General features: G+C 47.5%; 1 protein-coding gene across 3 annotated transcripts in view; it reads right to left on the bottom strand.

Annotated features, from left to right (window-relative positions):
- Positions 1-956: 956 nt before the first annotated feature.
- The window catches only part of LOC115192199 (myomegalin), a 104,304-nt gene continuing 84,486 nt past the window's right edge, over positions 957-20,774 (bottom strand). The window contains exons 20-32 of one of the 3 annotated variants that reach the window (XM_029750426.1): positions 15,198-15,424; positions 14,939-15,064; positions 14,489-14,713; positions 13,520-13,771; positions 12,929-13,060; positions 12,685-12,804; positions 5,423-5,612; positions 5,102-5,346; positions 4,579-4,856; positions 4,189-4,329; positions 3,737-3,875; positions 3,212-3,258; positions 957-1,428 (exon numbers count right to left, since the gene is read on the bottom strand). In XM_029750426.1, coding sequence (XP_029606286.1) covers positions 1,372-1,428; positions 3,212-3,258; positions 3,737-3,875; positions 4,189-4,329; positions 4,579-4,856; positions 5,102-5,346; positions 5,423-5,612; positions 12,685-12,804; positions 12,929-13,060; positions 13,520-13,771; positions 14,489-14,713; positions 14,939-15,064; positions 15,198-15,424 — 2,179 coding nt within the window. In that variant the 3' untranslated portion in view covers positions 957-1,371. Of the gene's footprint in view, positions 1,429-1,914; positions 2,122-2,447; positions 2,987-3,211; positions 3,259-3,736; positions 3,876-4,188; positions 4,330-4,578; positions 4,857-5,101; positions 5,347-5,422; positions 5,613-12,684; positions 12,805-12,928; positions 13,061-13,519; positions 13,772-14,488; positions 14,714-14,938; positions 15,065-15,197; positions 15,425-20,774 lie in introns of those variants that run through there. The other 2 variants (XM_029750425.1, XM_029750427.1) reach the window with 2 other exon arrangements.

The raw sequence follows: 20,774 nt of genomic DNA, 5'->3' as shown, positions 1-20,774 counted from the left end.
CGAAGTTGCTCAAATTTGTACGGAATGGAGTTAGTCAACAGTAGCTAGCTAATGCTAGACTATCTTACCTGTATACATCATCATGCATGATGGACCCATCTCCCTGTCAGGAATTGCCATACCACGGTTGCCCTTAGTTTGAAGATGTAGCCATCATACTCTAATTCCACTGATTTCAAAACTTGATCCTCCAGAAAGTGGAGAGCAACGCTTATGCAGCTCCACTACACAATGCATAAAAAAGCTGTGTTCGACAGGATTACCAACACAGACTGACGAGCTCAAATAGACAGAAAGAAGCTTTCTATATGACAGACCAATGCGAACTCATCTCTCGGCATGTCCATCCCACTCATTATCTCAGCCAATCATGGCTAGTGGGAAGGTTGCTGACTTTTTCTGTGGCTTAACCAACAAGGCTCTTAATTTAACAAGTACAGATGGCATACAAGTTTGTTACTAAGGCACATGAAAGTTCACATGTTTGAGAAAGCATTTCTGCCAAAAAATGTATTTTGATAAAAAAAATGGACTGGACTGTCATTTCTCTTTGCTTATTTGAGCTGTTCTTGCCATAATATGGACTTGGTATTTTACCAAATAGGGCTATCTTCTGTATACCACCCCTAACTTGTCACAACACAACTGATTGGCTCAAACGCATTAAGAAGGAAAGAAATTCCATAAATTACCTTTTAACAAGGCACACCTGTTAATTGAAATGCATTCCAGGTGACTACCTCATGAAGCTGGTTGAGAGAATTCCAAGAGTGTGCAAAGCTGTCATCAAGGCAAGGTGGCAACTTTGAATAATTTCAAATATAAAATCTATTTTGATTTGTTTAACACTTTTTTGGTTACTACATGAGTCCATATGTGTTATTTCATAGATTTGATGTCTTCACTATTATCTCAAATGTAGAAAATAGTAAAAATAAAGAAAACCCTTTGAAGGATTGATGTGTCCAAACTTTTGACTGGTACTGTATATCAGGTAAAATAGGGGAAACACTTCAGTTGAGAAACCTTCGTAGCACCTACAAAAGCTATACATAACACCTGAGATAGACAGACAGTCGTCGACATTCATAAACATCACAGAGAGCACTTGGTTAAAGCTCTACTGACTATCAGACAGTCTCCCCTCAACTGTAGCGTCCCCCCTATTTAACCAGAGACCTGTTATGTACTTTGTTTCCTTTTAAACAGGAAGAGTCCTGTCCTGTCTCCCAGTATTAGGAGGACGCTGAAGCTGATGCATCACAAAGAGGCTGGCTGTGGGGGGTGCAGTCTGTTAACCCCCTGGGTCAGACCCTGGGTATTACTGGGCCACGGTAGGAGTTCTGGGTGATGGAGCCTTTATCTGTTGCTTCACAACACCCGAACCAGCAGAATGGGTGAGCTCGCAGAAGCCTCTTGGGATTTCACCTGAGTGGGAGGAAGAGGCAAAAGGAGGAAGGGTCAGCATACTTATATTTCATGTTACTATGTCATGACTTATGTTATCCTGAGTCATTGCGCTATCTGAAGTAAGACAATGGAAACCCTCCATTTAAAGATTTTTAACTAAAATTACCAAAATAATTCACATCCTTATTTATTTCCTAACCAGTGTAATATTAATACACTCATACTTAGACACTAGCAAATTAAAGTAGGGTCACTTAAATCTGCTGATGCTAGGCCTACAACAAGTATGATCCCAATAAGGAGGTGTTAGAAGATGTTATATGTACAATGGTATTACAAAAGAAACCATTAACTAAGTGAAAGAGTCAAAGAGGGGATCATGCACTGCTGTTTAATGCCATGAGGGGGCGTTCTACTCTACTGTTAGAGGATGGTGGTAGAGGTCTTCGCTGGTTCCGAAATGGACCTGGGGCTTTCCCACCTGGACTAGTAAATGTTTTTTTGTTTTTTTAAATATAGAGACCCGTTCCAAACGGACCCGCGGACAACTACACCCGTTTCGTATATAGATCTGGTCGGATCCAGACTCAATCTGATCTGATTGAGGGATGCAGCTGAAAATGTATTTTTTAAGCTACTTTACTAACCAGAGCTGATAAAGCGCAAGAGGAGGGAGAGAGGTGCCGCTCTAGCTGGCAGGGAGGGGCTGTCCTGTGAACGATTGAAACGGGGAGGAGGGAGCGAGAGATGAGAGACAGCAACCACCCAAGCCGACTTACACTATAGTAGACTAATAATTGCCATAGGTAGGTTATTTATCATAAAATATGATTACGTAGTACCTGTTTTGACTACACCAAACCGCAAGAAGCTAGTTAAACTAGCTAATGTTAGCTAGCTGGGTTAACAGGCTGCAGTGCACACACTTTCTAATCGTACAGTTACAAATAACAACAACTCCATTCAGATTATTAAGTAGACCCTACCTGTTGACTCTTGGTCGTTGTAGCCTATCCTTCTCCTTTAACTTTTAATTCTGTCATTGTAATTCCATCTTCCATTGATTTTATATCTCCTAACTTTTGCCACACACGGAGTGAGCTCTATGACTGTAGTCTATTGCCGCTTTGATGACTCATGATTTTCCAACAACAAGCTCCACGCACCACGCTCCACTCTCGTGAAAAGCAAGAGCAGCAGCATAAATTGAAAATCTCTCTCTCTCTCTCGCAGCAGTCGCGTTCAGATCTCTATGGCTCATTCCGGACAAGTCAGTTAAAATTACCCATACCCGAGACAATCATAACAAATCCGACCTCGACCCATGACATTATTTAGAATTCTGGACCCGCTCGGTTCCCAGATCAGGTCTCGGTTATTCAGGTACAGGTGGAACCATGAATACCTCTAGATGATGGTTAAAGGCAGGGTGGGTTACAAGAAGCTGATACAGGCACACTGACAGGCACGGAAAGCCAGGAAGCAGTACCTTTACCAACCCAGGGACAGGAGGAAGAGGAGGAGGAAGGGGGGGGGGAGAAGTGAGGCCAAGGGAGGACATTCTCTGCTTGTTCTCCTGGAATAACTCAAGGTAGAGCAAGAGGGAGCGAGACAGAGGTAGATAGAGTGCAGGTGAGGTGAGAGATGAGGGCAGGTGAGATAGGTATTCCATCTGCTCTCCTCTATCTCTAACAGGGATTTTTCTAAAGAGTGCATAACATAGAAATATGTAAAATAACAGCCTTATAGAGTGTATGAGAAGAAAGAAATAAGCCAGACCCTGTAAAAAGAGTGCGCTCACCTCTAAATTTGTCCGTGCCTTCTTCAATACGTCCTTTGTTGTCGACACTGTAAACAACCAGAAATAAATCAGTTATGATTCATCTGTGACTGTCACCCATCACTTCAGCACATACACATGCAAACACAAACACCACACTGTCATATCACTGAGCCATTACAGAGTCTGTGCTGAGGGGCAGAGGATGATGGACATTCAATTATGAAGAGACAGAGAGCGAAAGAAAGAGTTAGAGAGAGATGAGTCGATTCACGACAGAGGGAGAAGGCAGTGAAAGAGAAAAAAGTGTGTGTGTGAGAGAGAGCGAGAGAGAGGAATGAGGGGGGAGAAATGATGAACAAAGGAATAAACAAACAGGAAGATACATGACTGCATATGAGGCGGACAATATGAAAGGAATAGGATAAGACAGGAGAGGGGGAGAGAAAGAAGAAAACAGAGAACGGTAGGGGAGAGGTAAAGTGGTGAATAGTGGGGGAAGAGAGAACACAAGTAACTGAGACGAGAGTAGTGAGGGTCACTTAAGTTGGCTGACGATGAAGTGTTCCATGCTGTCTTTGGTGCGGTTGGAGCTCTTCAGTGTCTCCATGGCGTCCCTTAGAGCCTCCTCCTGCTGTGAGATCCGCTGACGGAGCGTGTGGACCTCATCCTTTAGAGACAGCTCCTAGACACACACAGATAGTCAAAAAACACATCGTCACATTTCAAACATCTACACACACCTGTAAAGAGCAGTGAGGTTACACTGATTCCATCTGGAGTGACGGGACAAATGTATTAACAAAGTCACCACTAAAGCGTAAAACTCTAATCAATGATCAGTAACTTCACACACATAACACGCTAACAGCGAAAGCAAATCCCCTTAACGTAACCCTTGCAAACAAACAAAGAGTGGACATTGTCTCTGTATGTCATGCATATGAAGGCATTATGAATACTTTATGAATGCTTTATAAAGAGTATGTGTTTCTGACCTTGGTGCTCTGAGGGTACCCCTCACAACTGGGCAGGGCTGCCCTCCAGAACATTCTGAGCAAGGAGTTGGCTTCCTCAAGGATCTGCTGCAGGGTCTTAGTGCTAGTCAGCAGTCTACTCACCAAGCCAGGGTCCGCAGGCTGACACACAGAGAAAGATACATGCACAGAGACAGTTTGACTAAACAAATCTAACTAAAACACAGGATAACAATACAAAAGTGTGACATATTTTCAGTTCAACTAGCTATACTGTATACAGTACTACTGAGATGACGCATGAGTTTATTGAATTTAAACCAATGATCTAAAAGTTACTCTCGGGATCATTAACTCCTCTGTAAAATGTCTGCTGCTCCTCTAACCTCTAAATGACCCCTGACCTCTCACCTTATCTAGGCTGAGCTCCAGCAGGGCATGGTTGGCAGTGGCCTGGAGGGCATTCTCCATCTTGCCGATGAGGACGTGTCCCTCCAGGATCTGCTGCTGTAGGGCATTGAAGTCATCAACATGCCCCACAGCGTGGCGGCCATTACGGTTTGTAAAAGAGCCATCTGGGGCTTGGCCCTCCAGAGAAGAGTCAGTCTCCTGGGGTTCCAGTGTGGGGGAGAGATGGGAAGCAGGGCTCAAGAGTCCAGTCTCTCGGACAGGGGGAGAGAGAGCAGGGTCTGTGAGGAGGTGAGGAAGAGTGGAGAATCAGTGTTAGTTGGGGTAAATCTCAAATGGCATGGTGCCCTATTCCTTATTTAGTGCACTACTACTTAGGTTCTGGGCAAAAGTAGTGCACTATATAGGTGGGAATAGGGTGCAATTTCGGACACTTAGGTAAGTGCCAATAAATGTGGTAGAATATGTGGTAACAATGGTAACCGTGTCCCAGAATGCATGCAGCGTAGCACTCCCTCGCTCTCACCGTGGAAGAGCTGTCTCCTTGCTCCAGGAGGGCATGTCGCAGAGGTCAACTGCTGCCCCAGCTGAACATGCAAGTCCCTGGGGTCAAAGGGCGCAGACTCCCCTGAGTGTGACCCCTCACCTGTATGTGTATTCTTGGGGACGCCACACACTCTGTGGTACATCTGGAGCTTATACTGTAGAGAGTGGATAAGGCCACGGCTCTCACACACCTGCTGCTCAAAGACATTCACCTCGTGCTGCAACCTAGGGACGCACACATAACACAGTTATAAACACACACAAACACCCACACACACTCACACTCACTCACCCCTCCTACCTTTTGATGGCCTCCTGGTTGTTCTGCCTGTCCTGTTTCAGCTGGGTGATCTCCTGGGTCTGAGCCTGTGTCTGCTTCTGCAGCTTCCTGCCCTGCTCCGCCCACCGCTCGGTCTCTAACTCTGCCTCCTTCACACGGGCACGCCCCAACAGCAACGCCTCCCGCAGCTGTTCCGCCTCCTTACTGCTGTCTAGGGGGAGGGTACAGAGGAACTCAGATACTAAGACAGAAATTTCAAGGAATAATATGGTATAATGAGGCATAACACTCAATGGTTATCATTCTTTTCTCATTGAGGGGACTCGATACATTTTTTATTTGAAAAGTCTTCCAAATGGACATTGACCCCAAGCATAATTCCAAAGATGTGGCAGAATGGCTTAAGGACAACAAAGTCAAGGTATTGGAGTGGCCATCACAAAGCCCTGACCTCAATCCTATAGAACATTTGTGGGCAGAACTGAAAAAGTGTGTGCGAGCAAGGAGGCCTACAAACCTGACTCAGTTACACCAGCTCTGTCAGGAGGAATGGGCCAACATTCACCCAATTTATTGTGGGAAGCTTGTGGAAGGCTAACCAAAACGTTTGATCCAAGTTAAACAATTTAAAGGCAATGCTACCAAATACTAATTGAGTGTATGTAAACTTCTGACCCACTGGGAATGTGATGAAAGAAATAAAAGCTGAAAAAATCCTTCTCTCTACTATTATTCTGACATTTCGCATTCTTAAAATAAAGTGGTGATCCTAACTGACCTAAGACAGGGAATGTTTACTAGGATTAAATGTCAGGAATTGTGAAAAACTGAGTTCAAAATGTATTTGGCTAAGGTGTATGTAAACTTCCGACTTCAACTGTAGGTGTTTCTTTTGTCCAGGTGGGAAAGGGCAGTGTGGAGTGCGATTGAGATTGCGTCATCTTTTGGATCTGTTGGGGCGGTACAGTGAGGGAAAAAAGTATTTGATCCCCTGCTGATTTTGTACGTTTGCCCACTGACAAAGAAATGACCAGTCTATAATTTTAATGGTAGGTTTATTTGAACAGTGAGAGACAGAATAACAACAAAACAATCCAGAAAAACGCATGTCAAAAATGTTATAAATTGATTTGCATTTTAATGAGGGAAATAAGTATTTGACCCCTCTGCAAAACATGACTTAGTACTTGGTTGCAAAATCCTTGTTGGCAATCACAGAGGTCAGACGTTTCTTGTACTTGGCCAACAGGTTTGCACACATCTCAGGAGGGATTTTGTCCCACTCCTCTTTGCAGATCTTCTCCAAGTCATTAAGGTTTCGAGGCTGACGTTTGGCAACTCGAACCTTCAGCTCCCTCCACAGATTTTCTATGGGATTAAGGTCTGGAGACTGGCTAGGCCACTCCAGGACCTTAATGTGCTTCTTCTTGAGCCACTCCTTTGTTGCCTTGGCTGTGTGTTTTGGGTCATTGTCATGCTGGAATACCCATCCACGACCCATTTTCAATGCCCTGGCTGAGGGAAGGAGGTTCTCACCCAAGATTTAACGGTACATGGCCCCGTCCATCGTTCCTTATAAGCGGTGAAGTTGTCCTGTCCCCTTAGCAGAAAAACACCCCCAAAGCATAATGTTTCCACCTCCATGTTTGACGGTGGGGATGGTGTTCTTGGGGTCATAGGCAGCATTCCTCCTCCTCCAAACACGGCGAGTTGAGTTGATGCCAAAGAGCTCCATTTTGGTTTCATCTGACCACAACACTTTCACCCAGTTGTCCTCTGAATCATTCAGATGTTCATTGGCAAACTTCAGACGGGCATGTATATGTGCTTTCTTGAGCAGGGGGACCTTGCGGGCGCTGCAGGATTTCAGTCCTTCACGGCGTAGTGTGTTACCAATTGTTTTCTTGGTGACTATGGTCCCAGCTACCTTGAGATCATTGACAAAATCCTCCAGTGTAGTTCTGGGCTGATTCCTCACCGTTCTCATGATCCTTGCAACTCCACGAGGTGAGATCTTGCATGGAGCCCCAGGCCAAGGGAGAATGACAGTTATTTTGTGTTTCTTCCATTTGCGAATAATCGCACCAACTGTTGTCACCTTCTCACCAAGCTGCTTGGCGATGGTCTTGTAGCCCATTCCAGCCTTGTGTAGGTCTACAATCTTGTCCCTGACATCCTTGGAGAGCTCTTTGATCTTTGCCATGGTGGAGAGTTTGGAATCTGATTGATTGATTGCTTCTGCTTCTTCAAATAATATTTTTGCAGGAATCTCCTTGCGAATGATTTAAGAGGGTGCTCCTAATCTCAGCTCGTTACCTGTATAAAAGACACCTGGGAGCCAGAAATCTTTCTAATTGAGAGGGGGTCAAACTTATTTCCCTCATTAACATGCAAATCAATTTATAACATTTTTGACATGCGTTTTTCAGGATTTTTTAGTTGTTATTCTGTCTCTCACTGTTCAAATAAACCTACCATTAAAATTATAGACTGATCATTTCTTTGTCAGTGGGCAAACGTACAAATCAGCAGGGGATCAAATACTTTTTTCCCTCAGTGTATGCGAATTGGAATGGGTCTACGGTTTCCGGGATGATGGTGTTGATGTGAGCCATGACCAGCCTTTCAAAGCACGTCACGACAGTCGACGTCAGTGTTACTGGCCGGTAGTCATTTAGGCAGGTTACCTTCGCTTTCTTGGGCACAGGGACTATGGTGGTCTGCTTGAAACATGTATTACAGGCTTGGTCAGCGAGAGGTTGAAAATGTCAGTGAAGACACTTGCTAGTTGGCCCTCGCATGCTCTGAGTACACGTCCTGGTAATCCGTCTTGCCCCGCGGCCTTTTGAATGTTCACCTGTTTAAAGGTCTTCCTCACATCAGCTATGGTGAGCGTGATCACACATTCGTCCGGAACAGCTGGTGCTCTCATGCATGCTTCAGTGTTGCTTGCCTCGAAGCGAGCATGAAAGGCATTTAGCTCATCTGGTAGGCTCGCGTCACTGGGCAGTTCGCAGCTGGGTTTCCCTTTGTAGTCTATAATGTTGTACAAGCCCTACCACAACCGACAAGCGTCAGAGCCGGTGTTGTAGGATTCAATATTAGTCCTGCATTGACGCGTTGCCTGTTTAATGGTTCGTCTGAGGGCATAGCGGGATTTCTTAAAAGCTCCAGCCTTTAACTCGGTGCAGATGTTGCCTGTAATCCATGGCTTCTAGTTGGGATATGTACGTACGGTCACTGTGGGGACGAAGTCGTCGATGCACTTGTTGATGAAGCCGGTGACTGAGATGGTATACTCCTCAATGCCATTGGATGAATCCCGGAACATATTCCATTTTGTGCTAGCAAAACAGTCCTGTATCGTAGCATCTACGTCATCTGACCACTTCCATATTGAGCACGTCACTGGTATTTCCTGCTTTTTTTTGCTTGTAAGCAGGAGTCAGGAGGATAGAATTATGGTCAGATTTGCCAAATGGAGGGCGAGGGAGAGCTTTGTATGCGTCTCTGTTTGTGGAGTAAAGGTGGTCTATTAATAGTATTATTAATAAAAACTATTCATTAAATAGTTTAATGAAGCTGACAGTTGAGGACTTGTGAGGCGTCTGTTTCTCAAACTAGTGTCACGTCCTGACCAGCAGATGGAGCTAGTGTTTTAGTTTTGGGGTCAGGACGTGGCATGTTTGTGTTGGGAATGTTTGTGTTGTTGATTGGGACTTCCAAATGAAGGCAGGTGTGTTGAGTTGCCTTTGATTGGAAGTCCTATATAGGTGTGTGTGTTTTTCTTTGGGGTTGTGGGTGGTTGTTTTTGCACTGCGTTTCTAGCCTGCAGAACTGTAGCTGTTGTCACCTTTATTGTATTGTTAAGTGGATGCTTTACTCCTTATTTGTAATTAAAGATGAGTATTCACATACCTGCTGCGCCTTGGTCCATTTATGAAGACAGCCGTTACAGAACCACCCACCAAACCAGGACCAAGCAGCAGAAGAGGAGGAAGCCACAGGAGAAGAAAAGGGAGGAATGGACAAGGGAGGACGTCCTGGACGGTAAGGGAGCCTACACCTGGGAAGAGATCCTGGCCGGAAGGGATCGCCTCCCATGGGAACAGGTGGAGGCACTCAGGAGAGTGGAGGCAGCTGGACAAAGGAACCAACGGGAACGTTATGCTGGAACACGGTTGGCTAGGAAACCCGAGAGGCACCCCAAGACATTTTTGGGGGGGGGGCACACGGGTAGCTTGGCCAGGTCAGGGAAGAGCCGTAAGCCAGCTACCCGTGACTACAGGGAGGTGCGTATGAGGTGGAGGGCGCCATGTTACGCTGAGGTACGCACTATCTCGCCTATACGGACGCACAGCCCAGTTCGCCCAGTACCAGCGCAGGTGCCAGGGCAAGGTGAGCATCGAGCCGGAAGGGGTGATGCCAACCCTGCACTCAAGACCGCCAGTGCGCCCTTTCGGTCCGGTGTTTCCCGCTAGACGCACTAGCATGGAGGTGCGTGTCTCCAGGCTGGCACGTCCAATACCAGCCCCACGCGTCAGGAATCTAGTGTGTCAGCCCAGCCTCGCCAGTCAACAGTCACCAGAGCTGCCTGCCAGTCAACAGTCACCAGAGCTGCCCGCCAGTCAACAGTCACCAGAGCTGCCCGCCAGTCAACAGTCACCAGAGCTGCCCGCCAGTCAACAGTCACCAGAGCTGCCCGCCAGTCAACAGTCACCAGAGCCGCCCGCCAGTCAGGAGTCACCAGAGCCGCCCGCCAGTCAGGAGTCGCCAGAGCCGCCCGCCAGTCAGGAGTCGCCAGAGCCGCCCGCCAGTCAGGAGTCGCCAGAGCCGCCCGCTAGTCAGGAGCCGCCAGAGCCGCCCGCTAGTCAGGAGCCGCCAGAGCCGCCCGCTAGTCAGGAGCCGCCAGAGCCGCCCGCTAGTCAGAAGCCGCCAGAGCCGCCCGCTAGTCAGAAGCCGCCAGAGTGGCCCGACTGCCCGGAACTGCCAGAGTGGCCCGACTGCCCGGAACTGCCAGAGTGGCCCGACTGCCCGGTTCTGCCAGAGTGGCCCGACTGCCCGGTTCTGCCAGAGTGGCCCGACTGCCCGGTTCTGCCAGAGTGGCCCGACTGCCCGGTTCTGCCAGAGTGGCCCGACTGCCCGGTTCTGCCAGAGTGGCCCGACTGCCCGGTTCTGCCAGAGTGGCCCGACTGCCCGGAACTGCCAGAGTGGCCCGACTGCCCGGAACTGCCAGAGTGGCCCGACTGCCCGGAACTGCCAGAGTGGCCCGACTGCCCGGTTCTGCCAGGGTGGCCCGACTGCCCGGTTCTGCCAGGGTGGCCCGACTGCCCGGTTCTGCCAGGGTGGCCCGACTGCCCGGTTCTGCCAGGGTGGCCCGACTGCCCGGTTCTGCCAGGGTGGCCCGACTGCCCGGTTCTGCCAGGGTGGTCCGACTGCCCGGTTCTGCCAGAGGTGCCCGACTGCCCGGTTCTGCCAGAGGTGCCCGCCTGCCCTGATCTGCCAGGGTGCCCTGCCTGTCAGGATCTGCCAGAGTAGTCCTCCTGTCCTCCGGTCCAGCCCGAGTGGCCCTCCTGCCCTCCGGCCCAGCCCGAGTGGCCCTCCTGCCCTCCGGCCCAGCCCGAGTGACCCTCCTGCCCTCCGGCCCAGCCCGAGGGGCCCTCCTGCCCTCCGGCCCAGCCCGAGGGGCCCTCCTGCCCTCCGGCCCAGCCCGAGGGGCCCTCCTGCCCTCCGGCCCAGCCCGAGGGGCCCTCCTGCCCTCCGGCCCAGCCCGAGGGGCCCTCCTGTCCTCCGGTCCAGCCCGAGTGGCCCGTCTGCCCGGCGCAGCTATCGGCGCCATCAAAGTGGGCGACGCCGAAGGTGGAGCGAGGTCCACGGCCTGCACCTGAGCCACCTCCAGGATAGGTGGGTTGGGGAGGGAGGGTGTAGCACAGTGCCGTCGGTGACGGCAGCCACCCTCCCTTCCCTCCCTTATTGTTTAGGGGTTATTGTTTATGTTTTTTTTGTTGGTGTTTTTCTGTTGGTAGGTGCATTCCGGGGTCTGCACCTTGAGGGGGGGGGGGGGGGTACTGTCACGTCCTGACCAGCAGATGGAGCTAGTGTTTTAGTTTTGGGGTCAGGACGTGGCATGTTTGTGTTGGGAATGTTTGTGTTGTTGATTGGGACTTCCAATTGAAGGCAGGTGTGTTGAGTTGCCTTTGATTGGAAGTCCTATATAGGTGTGTGTGTTTTTCTTTGGGGTTGTGGGTGGTTGTTTTTGCACTGCGTTTCTAGCCTGCAGAACTGTAGCTGTTGTCACCTTTTATTGTATTGTTAAGTGGATGCTTTACTCCTTATTTGTAATTAAAGATGAGTATTCACATACCTGCTGCGCCTTGGTCCATTTATGAAGACAGCCGTTACAACTAGACACTCTAATGTACTTGTCCTCTTGCTCAGTTGTGCACCGGGGCCTCCCACTCCTCTTTCTATTCTGGTTAGAGCCAGTTTGCGCTGTTCGGTGTAGGGAGTAGTACACAGCGTTGTACGAGATCTTCAGTTTCTTAGCAATTTCTCGCATGGAATAGCCTTCATTTCTCAGAACAAGAATAGACTGACGAGTTTCAGAAGAAAGTACTTTTTTTCTGGCCATTTTGAGCCTGTAATCGAACCCACAAATGCTGATGCTCCAGATACTCAACTAGTCTAAAGAAGGCTAGTTTTATTGTTTCTTTAATCAGAACAACAGTTTTCAGCTGTGCTAAGATAATTGCAAAAGGGTTTTCTAATATACAATTAGCCTTTTAAACTAAACTTGGATTAGCTAACACAACGTGCCATTGGAACACAGGAGTGATGGTTGCTGATTATGGGCCTCTGTACGCCTATGTAGATATTCCATTAAAAATCAGCCGTTTACAGCTGCAATAGTCATTTACAACATTAACAATGTCTTTACTGTATTTCGGATCAATTTGATGTTATTTTAATGGACAAGAAATGTGCTTTTCTTTCAAAAACAAGGACATTTATAAGTGACCCCAAACTTTTGAACGGTAGTGTATATTTTATGGAAAAGATATGTTGTATGTTTCTGAACGATGCATCATGCTGCCTTGTTGGCAACAGGACCGAGCGGCGCAGATTACTGTTCGATTTGAAAAGGGCGCTCCTCCCTCGCCTCTTTCTCCTGCTCACGTCAGCTTAATCGAACTCCCTCACTGTGTAAGAGTATTGAGAGTATTTTGTGTATTAGGAGTATATTAGGGAGTAATGAGAGTACTAGGAGCCAGGCGGTTAGTTACCTCTGCTGGCCTGTTGGAGTCGGGCCTGCAGGCTAAGGTTCTCCTCTTTCAGAGCTCTGATCTCACTGGAAAGCTGGCTGACAGAGTCCATGCCCTGGATGTAGATGTTGGTGGGGGCACCTGAGGAGGAAGAAGAAGAGGACTGGATGAGGAGAGACAGTACATTTCACTAGTGACTACAAAGTTGGATGTCTAAAATATATATGGACATGGTCTGAGTAACGGTGGGTTGGTGGTCTAGTACCTTTGTCTCTGGCTTGGTTGACCAGTCTCTCCTCCAGCTGCTGTCGGAGGCGGTCATTGGTCTGGATGGAATCCTCCAGGCGTTGACGTAGACTCCTGATTTCCCTCAGCTGCTCCTTCAATAGGTCAGAACCTGCACCAAACCACACATCAAAATACTGGTTAAATTTCACAACATAAAAAATGTGTGGTTTTTATTTACAATTATTGATTTATTAAAAGGGCATCCAAAAAACATAAACACACACACACACAGCTTTGTTTTTGTGAAATTTCAGGACTTTATGGAGTGTAGAAAATTTGACCATTAAAAATCCTATTTTCCCTAACTCTTTAACCTAACCCCAGCCTTAACCCCAAAAACCCTAAACCTAACCCTAACCTTAACCCCAATATCCTAAATCTTAAGTTTAAAATAGCATTTGAACTAATTCAGGACCCGAAAAACATCCTGACATTTCAAAAAAGTTATTGTTTTCCGACTCTTTCAGGACATTCTGGTGAATTGTCTGACCATTGGGGTCCTGATAATGTAGGCAAACAAGTACACACACACACACACGTTTAAATTAAAACTCAGATAAACACACACCTGTATGGCTGGTGCCAGACTGATATCCTGACGACCCTGATGACAAATCAGCACCACCAATTCTAATTGGCTGAGCACCGTAAGCCATGTCCCACATTGCACTGCTCTCCAGGAGGCTGGTGCCCGTCTTCATGGCGCCACTGTGAGGAGATGGGTGGAAGGTGTGGTAGGAGAGAGGCTGGGGCAGGTAACTGGAGGGATCTGCCGACATCTGGAAGCCAACAAACGGCTTGGCTGAAGGAACTGAAAAACCTGCAGTAAGAAAGAGAGAAAAGCCCAAGCATGAATAAACAGGTTGGCCAGGCAGCTTGTTGTGAGATAGATAACGCAGAGAGAGTCCAAACACTATCAGAGCCTCCAGTGTTGGGAGGTTAGAATGGTGGAGAGTTAGGTTGTAGGGGTGGGGTTAGGCGGGTGTGATCAATTAGCTCAAAGCCATACAGCACATCAATTCAGCACATCAACTTGCTCAATTACACTTGGCCTGGAGAGACCAATGTCACACGTCCTACCCAATTCAGAGGAAAAGCCTAATGGGTGGTGGGTTAGCACGCACACTCACATGTTTAATCTTGCTAGTCTGGAATCTCAACATGACAATACACGTGCAGTCCTGTCTGACATTACTACCATGAGGCATAGTTCAGAGCTTTGAATGTGAAACTCACTTACTGTACATCAAGTTTATCAATGATAGTAATACTATTATCCCCATGCCAAATTACACTATAACTGTAATACAAAACTTAAAAAGTACATGTTAAAGCTTATAACCTCATGTAATTACATGATGTGCTTAAAGCGTGACAAATGTAGCCACTCCATCCTACACACACACACACACACACACACACACAGGCACACACACACACAGGCACACACACACACACACACACACACACACACACACACACACACACAGGCACACACACAGGCACACACACACAAGGTGCAAGCAGAGTGACGCACGCTCAGTATCTCCAAGCTGCCTCTGTAACATCTGCAGCTCCCGGTGAACCTCTGCCAGGGAGAAGCACACGGGCCCGCTGCCATGGTAATGGGGTCGCAGGGTGCCCGTGTAGGGGTCAAAGGGCAGAGGGGCTCTCTGAGAGGAGAGGTCTGGGTGGTAGAGAGGCTGGGGTTGGGGCTGGGGAGGGGTGGGGAGGGAATGGGATACTGGCCCACTGTAGAGGCCTGGAGGTATGGAGGAGAAATACAGGTGAAAATAGAGACGAAAAGACGACAGGGATACAGAAAGAGGGGTGGGACCAGGAGAGGTATGAGGAATGAGGGAAGAAAACACTTCACAATGTCTGGACATGATAAAGTACAGTATGTGGATACAATGACAATGATAACAATGTGTTGAGTAATGCAGTCACTTCCACTCCTCCTCTCTATTCCTGTCTGTCTGCCTACCTGTCTGTGTGTCCCCTGACGGCTGCATGCTGAGACAGCTGATGGAGGACAGGTGTCTGTGGGATGAAGTGTTGGATGGAGGGGTGGAGGGGTGGCGTGACATGGGTACACTGTTACAGTGAGAATCTGAGAGATGATGAATGAAAAGAAGACCGTTAACTGGTGCACTTCTGGGCATGCATTAGAAATATGGATGGGCAGTCATTTGTGTGTGTGTGTGTGTGTGTGTGTGTGTGTGTGTGTGTGTTATTTACTGCACCTGTACTAGCTCTAGGGGAGGCACATCTGTCCTCCTGGCCATACTCGCTGGCTGCGTCTATGTCCGAGCCCTGATCATCAGATACAAATGAGATGCGGTCTGATTGGTCGGTAGTGTCAGAGAGGGCATGGCTACTGCAGGGTGTGTCAGAACGAGGCTGGCGCTGGTTGAGTTTGGCTTGGAGAGACTCAATGACCTTATCCTTCTGTTGAAGTTCCTTACTCAGCCTGTACACACACAAACATACAGGGATACATTCAGTGATCCATGACCATTAGCTGTTCTGTCCTGGCGTAGACACCCTACTGTCCTTGCCGTACAGACAAAGAAAGATGCTTGATGATCCTATCCTTCCCGAAGCTGAAGCTTCTTACTGCCAACAGAAAGATAAACAGGGATCAACAGAGAAACAGACACAGAGGTGACCAATGACCAGGCTGATAGACAGACTGGCACATCAGCTCACTTAAGGTTTTACTTCTTTTATTTTGATTTCACCTTTATTTAACCAGAACCAATTCTCATTTACAATAACGACCTGGCCAAGAGGCATACACATTACAACAGTGAACAGGACAAGACAAAATAACACAAAATAAATAGAACACATATTAAAGAGGTACAAAGTCATTAAATATTGAAAAAAAAAAGAAATATTCAAAGGGGGTTAAAAAAAGAAAGACACATATGTACGCACGCAAACACACAGGCTGTTCCCCCTTATCTGAATGAATTAATTGATAGCAGATTCATTTCAGGGTGAAGGTCACCTCATCTCACCAATCTAAACCAGCGCCAGGCTGATCCTCCCCCACACACACACACACACACACATACACACACACACACACACACACGCAGCGGACTTGTGTATCCGTTTGCAGTCCAGCACTGGTTTCTCATCTAAAAGACTTACCGTATAGTACACAGTAAACGATTACTATTACTATCACTCTCACGTTACTACAACAATTAATGTAAGATTCTTACTTCTCCAGCTGTCTGTGCAGGGCCCTTCTTTCTATTTCAGTGTGTTTTCTGTACAGGGCCAGTTCTCTCTCCTGGGCCCGGCTCTCCCACAGAGAGAAGGAGAACAGAGAGTCTCTGTACAGAGGGCTGCTCTTAGACAGCATGGCCTTCCAGAGTGGAGCTATGGGCTCGGGCCCCCTGCTCACCTGGCCAGCCTGCCCCACCAAAGGCCCTCCTCCCTGGGCCAGAGAGCCGCTATCCTGGCCTCTCTGCTCCTCCTCCTCCTCTTCCAAACCAGCGAGATAGTCGTTGTCCTCGTCGTGAGGGGTCGTCGCCGGGGCAACGCCTCTCAGCTGGGTACCCACGGTAAACGAGGAGTGCTCATTAGCTTACTGCCAAGGACATGATCCCCGGAGTGTTAGTTAGGTTAGGAAAGAGGGAACGGGCCAGAGGAAGGGATGGAGACAGGGATAGAGGGATGACTGGTCGTAAGCAATCAGGTGAAAAGCAGAGTAAATCCTCAGATTAGGCCTGGTGACAGAGACGTCCAGGGGAGTAGGCCGATCTGCTGGCTGTCTCCACCGCCGCCACACATCACACACACACAGAATGAGGATACAGATGCGCAAATGTGTGTGTGGGCTGTGACTATGACTAGTGCAGTCTTGTAAGCAGCACCTTACCCAGGCCAGTCCAGTACAGACAAGGCCAACAATGTCCCACAAATTCCAAATCTGCTGTGCAGTAACTTAGATCAGGTGGTGTTTCCCCCTCTTTAAACAAGAGGTCTTTCAAATACAGTTTCCTCCGTTGTTGTGATAAGAACTAGCTTTTTATGCTAAACGAGCACAATGATGCCAGTTATATTTGCTTTAAAGAAGCACTGGTGTTTTGGTACAGCATGGAGGACAGTTATTCACATTGAGGAGAGCAGTAGCTCTGTCTCAGTAGCTCTGTCTCCCTCTTTCTCTCTGTGTCCCTCGGGGAAGAAGAGAGCGCATCCGATCCTGCATTCAAGGAAACCGCTGTTTCTTCCCTCTTTTCCCACCAGCAGCCAAACACAAAACAGAGCGACCGGAGAGAGTGGTGTTTTTCCAGAGACGGAGAGAGCAGAGCTGGATATTAGGCCGGGGTATCCGAGGCTGAATGGTCAAACGCAAAGAGTCAGATAACCCTAGTCAGTCTTCAGTGTGTTTTACAACCCACACTGCAGCGCTGGCCCAAAAAACCTGTCCCCATCCGGCCCTTTGTCAAATGTTGTTCTTCTAAGCCCTTCTGTCTGCAGGTTCTGCAGTGTGAGGGGAACATCTGTTCCTCACCCCAACATTTTTTGTTTATTACATTTTACCTCAAACTGGATTTTTGAAGAGGTTGTATACTTCAAAAAAGGAACAAAGCATTTGTCTAAAATCCACTAAAAGCACAAGGTTAAGGTCCAAAATAGAATTCCAGGTACTGTAGTCAATGAATCCCCTTTTAAAAAGTCCCAGGGCTTAGTATGAATCAAATGCAGTATTCAGAGAATCCACCATTGCACATGTAATAGAGCCCTGATTCTCCATAGTGCTCCTGTAGATTTACAAATGGACAAGCTGAGCCTGTGCTGGAACATGCTCTACTCTAGGCTTTGCTCTTCTCTTGCTATTTGTGGGGCAAAGTGATGCTCTCGCGCACTCCCTCTCTCTCTGTTTCACTCTGCGTCTCCCTCTCTCTCCCTCTCTCTGTTTCACTCTGCGTCTCCCTCTCTCTCCCTCTCTCTGTTTCACTCTGCGTCTCCCTCTCTCTCCCTCTCTCTGTTTCACTCTGCGTCTCCCTCTCTCTGTAGATTTAGATGCTCCTGACCTATTTCAGTTCACTCTCGCGAGAAGGCACATGCAAGGGAATCAAATCAATCCAAATCCCCTCTTTTCACTCACTCAATTAAGGGCTTGTCCTAAATGAGTCAAATGGCAATAAAACACATTTAAGTCCTCCGCATCTGGTTGTCCATCTGTGTGGCAGTACTGCAGGGATATATCCCCTGGCTCAGCTTCTCTCTCTCTCCATCCTACTCTCTCTCTCTCTCTCTCTCTCTCCATCCTCTCTCTTATATAAGACTGCGAGAGGCACCTCTAATTACCCAAAATGCAATGGCTGACCCTGCTCTCAACCCTGTAACGACAAATGAACTCTAGGGGAAAGCAGTCCTCCAAATCAGAATCTCTCCATTTATGCTTTAAATGAGAGATGAACTCTAGCCTAGCAATGGGGCAGAAACAGAGGAGAGCTGGGACACAGTTACTGCTACTCTGTGTTTATTGTATACTTCCCCAACACCCTTGCATGGCACAGAGGTGGGATTCTATGCTGACACCGAAGATGTGGTCTCTGACTGGGAGCTATTCGGCCATGGCTGCTTCTGACATGAAATTACATCCTATTCCCTATAGTGCACTTACAGTTGAATTCGGAAGTTTACATACACTTAGGTTGGAGTCATTAAAACTCGTTTTTCAACCACGCCACAAATTTCTTGTTAACAAACTATAGTTTTGGCAAGTCGGTTAGTACATCTACTTTGTGCATGACACAAGTCATTTTTCCAACAATTGTTTTCAGACACATTAATTCACTGTATCACAATTCCAGTGGGTCAGAAGTTACCATACACTAAGTTGACTGTGCCTGAAAAAAGCTTGGAAAATTCCAGAAAATTATGTCATGGCTTTAGAAGATTCTAATAGGCTAATGGACATCAATTGAGTTAATTGGAGGTGTACATGTGGATGTATTTCAAGGCCTACCTTCAAACTCAGTGCCTCTTTGCTTGAACTCATGGGAAAATCAAAAGAAAGCAGCCAAGACCTCAGAAAAAAAATGGTAGACCTCAACAAGTCTGGTTCATCCTTCGGAGCAATTTCCAAATGTCTGAAGGTACCATGTTCATCTGTACAAACAATAGCACGCAAGTATAAACACCATGGGACCACGCAGCCGTCATACCGCTCGGGACGGAGACGTGTTCAGTCTCCTAGAGATGAGCGTACTTTGGTGCGAAAAGTGAAAATCAATCCCAGAACAACAGCAAAGGACCTTGTGAAGAGGCTGGAGGAAACAGGTACAAAGTATCTATATCCACAGTAAAACGAGTCCTATATCGACATAACCTGAAAGGCCGCTCAGCAAGGAAGAAGACACTGCTCAAAAACCACCATAGAAAAGCCAGACTACGGTTTGCAACTGCACATGGGGAAACATATTGTACTTTTGGAGAAATGTCCTCTGGGCTGATGAAACAAAAATAGAACTGTTTGGCCATAATGACCATCGTTATGTTTGAAGGAAAAAGGGGGAGGCTTGCAAGCCGAAGAACACCATCCCAACCGTGAAGCACGGGTGTGGCAGCATCATGTTGTGGGGGTGCTTTACAGCAGGAGGGACTGGTGCACTTCACAAAATAGATGGCATCATGAGGTAGGAAAATTATGTGGATATATTGAAGCAACATCTCAAGACATCAGTCAGGAAGTTAAAGCTTGGTCACAAATGCATCTTCCAATTGGACAATGACCCCAAGCATACTTCCAAAGTTGTTGCAAAATGGCTTAAGGACAACAAAGTCAAGGTATTGGAGTGGCCATCACAAAGCCCTAACCTCAATCCTATAGACATTTTGTGTGCAGAACTGAAAAAGCGTGTTCGAACAAGGAGCCCTACAAACCTGACTCAGTTACACCAGCTCTGTCAGGAGGAATGGGCCAAAATTCCCCCAATTTATTGTGGAAAGCTTGTGGAAGGCTATCTGAAACGTTTGACCCAAGTTAAACAATTAAAAGGCAATCCTACCAAATACTAATTGAGTGGCGTACGTAGTGCATGTGAGTCAAAAGTAGTGCAGTATAGGGAATAGGACCTAGTGTCTTCTCAGATGCAGCCTGTGCCACTACTTCAGAAGAGGGAAACAGAGACTTCTTTTAGCAATAGCCTGGACCAGAGACAGAAAGCGACTACCTTTTCAGTATTAGCCTGGACCAGAGATGGCTAGCACCTTACTGTGCTCTAATGTTCTGCTCTGGTCCGTAAGTCTCTGTCCGCCTGCCCCTGTCTGTAACTGCCTGCCCCTCTAACTGGCTGGGACACTCTGTAATCAGATGCACCCAGATACCAAGGCCATCCAGCAGACAGGCTGACCCGACAGGCCCCTGGCTGCACAGTATGACCCCACAAACCAGGACAGTCGTTGTAGTTATTCAGAGGTTATTCAGCACCAGTCGACTCTACGAGGACCACGTCACGCGATGAGCACAGCTCAGGGATGAAGAGATAAAAAAGATACAGTACTGTACAAGCTGACACAGGAATATAATGTTTGTCAGGTTCTGTTCATTGTGTTTTTGTCTCTCTCCCTCTCTCATACTCACACACTCCTCCATCTCCGAGTCTGAACCCAAACACAAGACAGTGCGAGTCTTGTCTGCGTGCCCACAACACTGTAGCCTGGTTGACGGGCTAATTCTCACTCTCTCTCACACACACACACACACACACACACACACACACACACACACACACACACACACACACACACACACACACACACACACACACACACACACACACACACACACA

This window comes from Salmo trutta, chromosome 4, assembly GCF_901001165.1.
Source record: "Salmo trutta chromosome 4, fSalTru1.1, whole genome shotgun sequence".
NCBI classification, from domain to species: domain Eukaryota; kingdom Metazoa; phylum Chordata; class Actinopteri; order Salmoniformes; family Salmonidae; genus Salmo; species Salmo trutta.
This window is presented reverse-complemented; position numbering and strand designations above follow the sequence as displayed.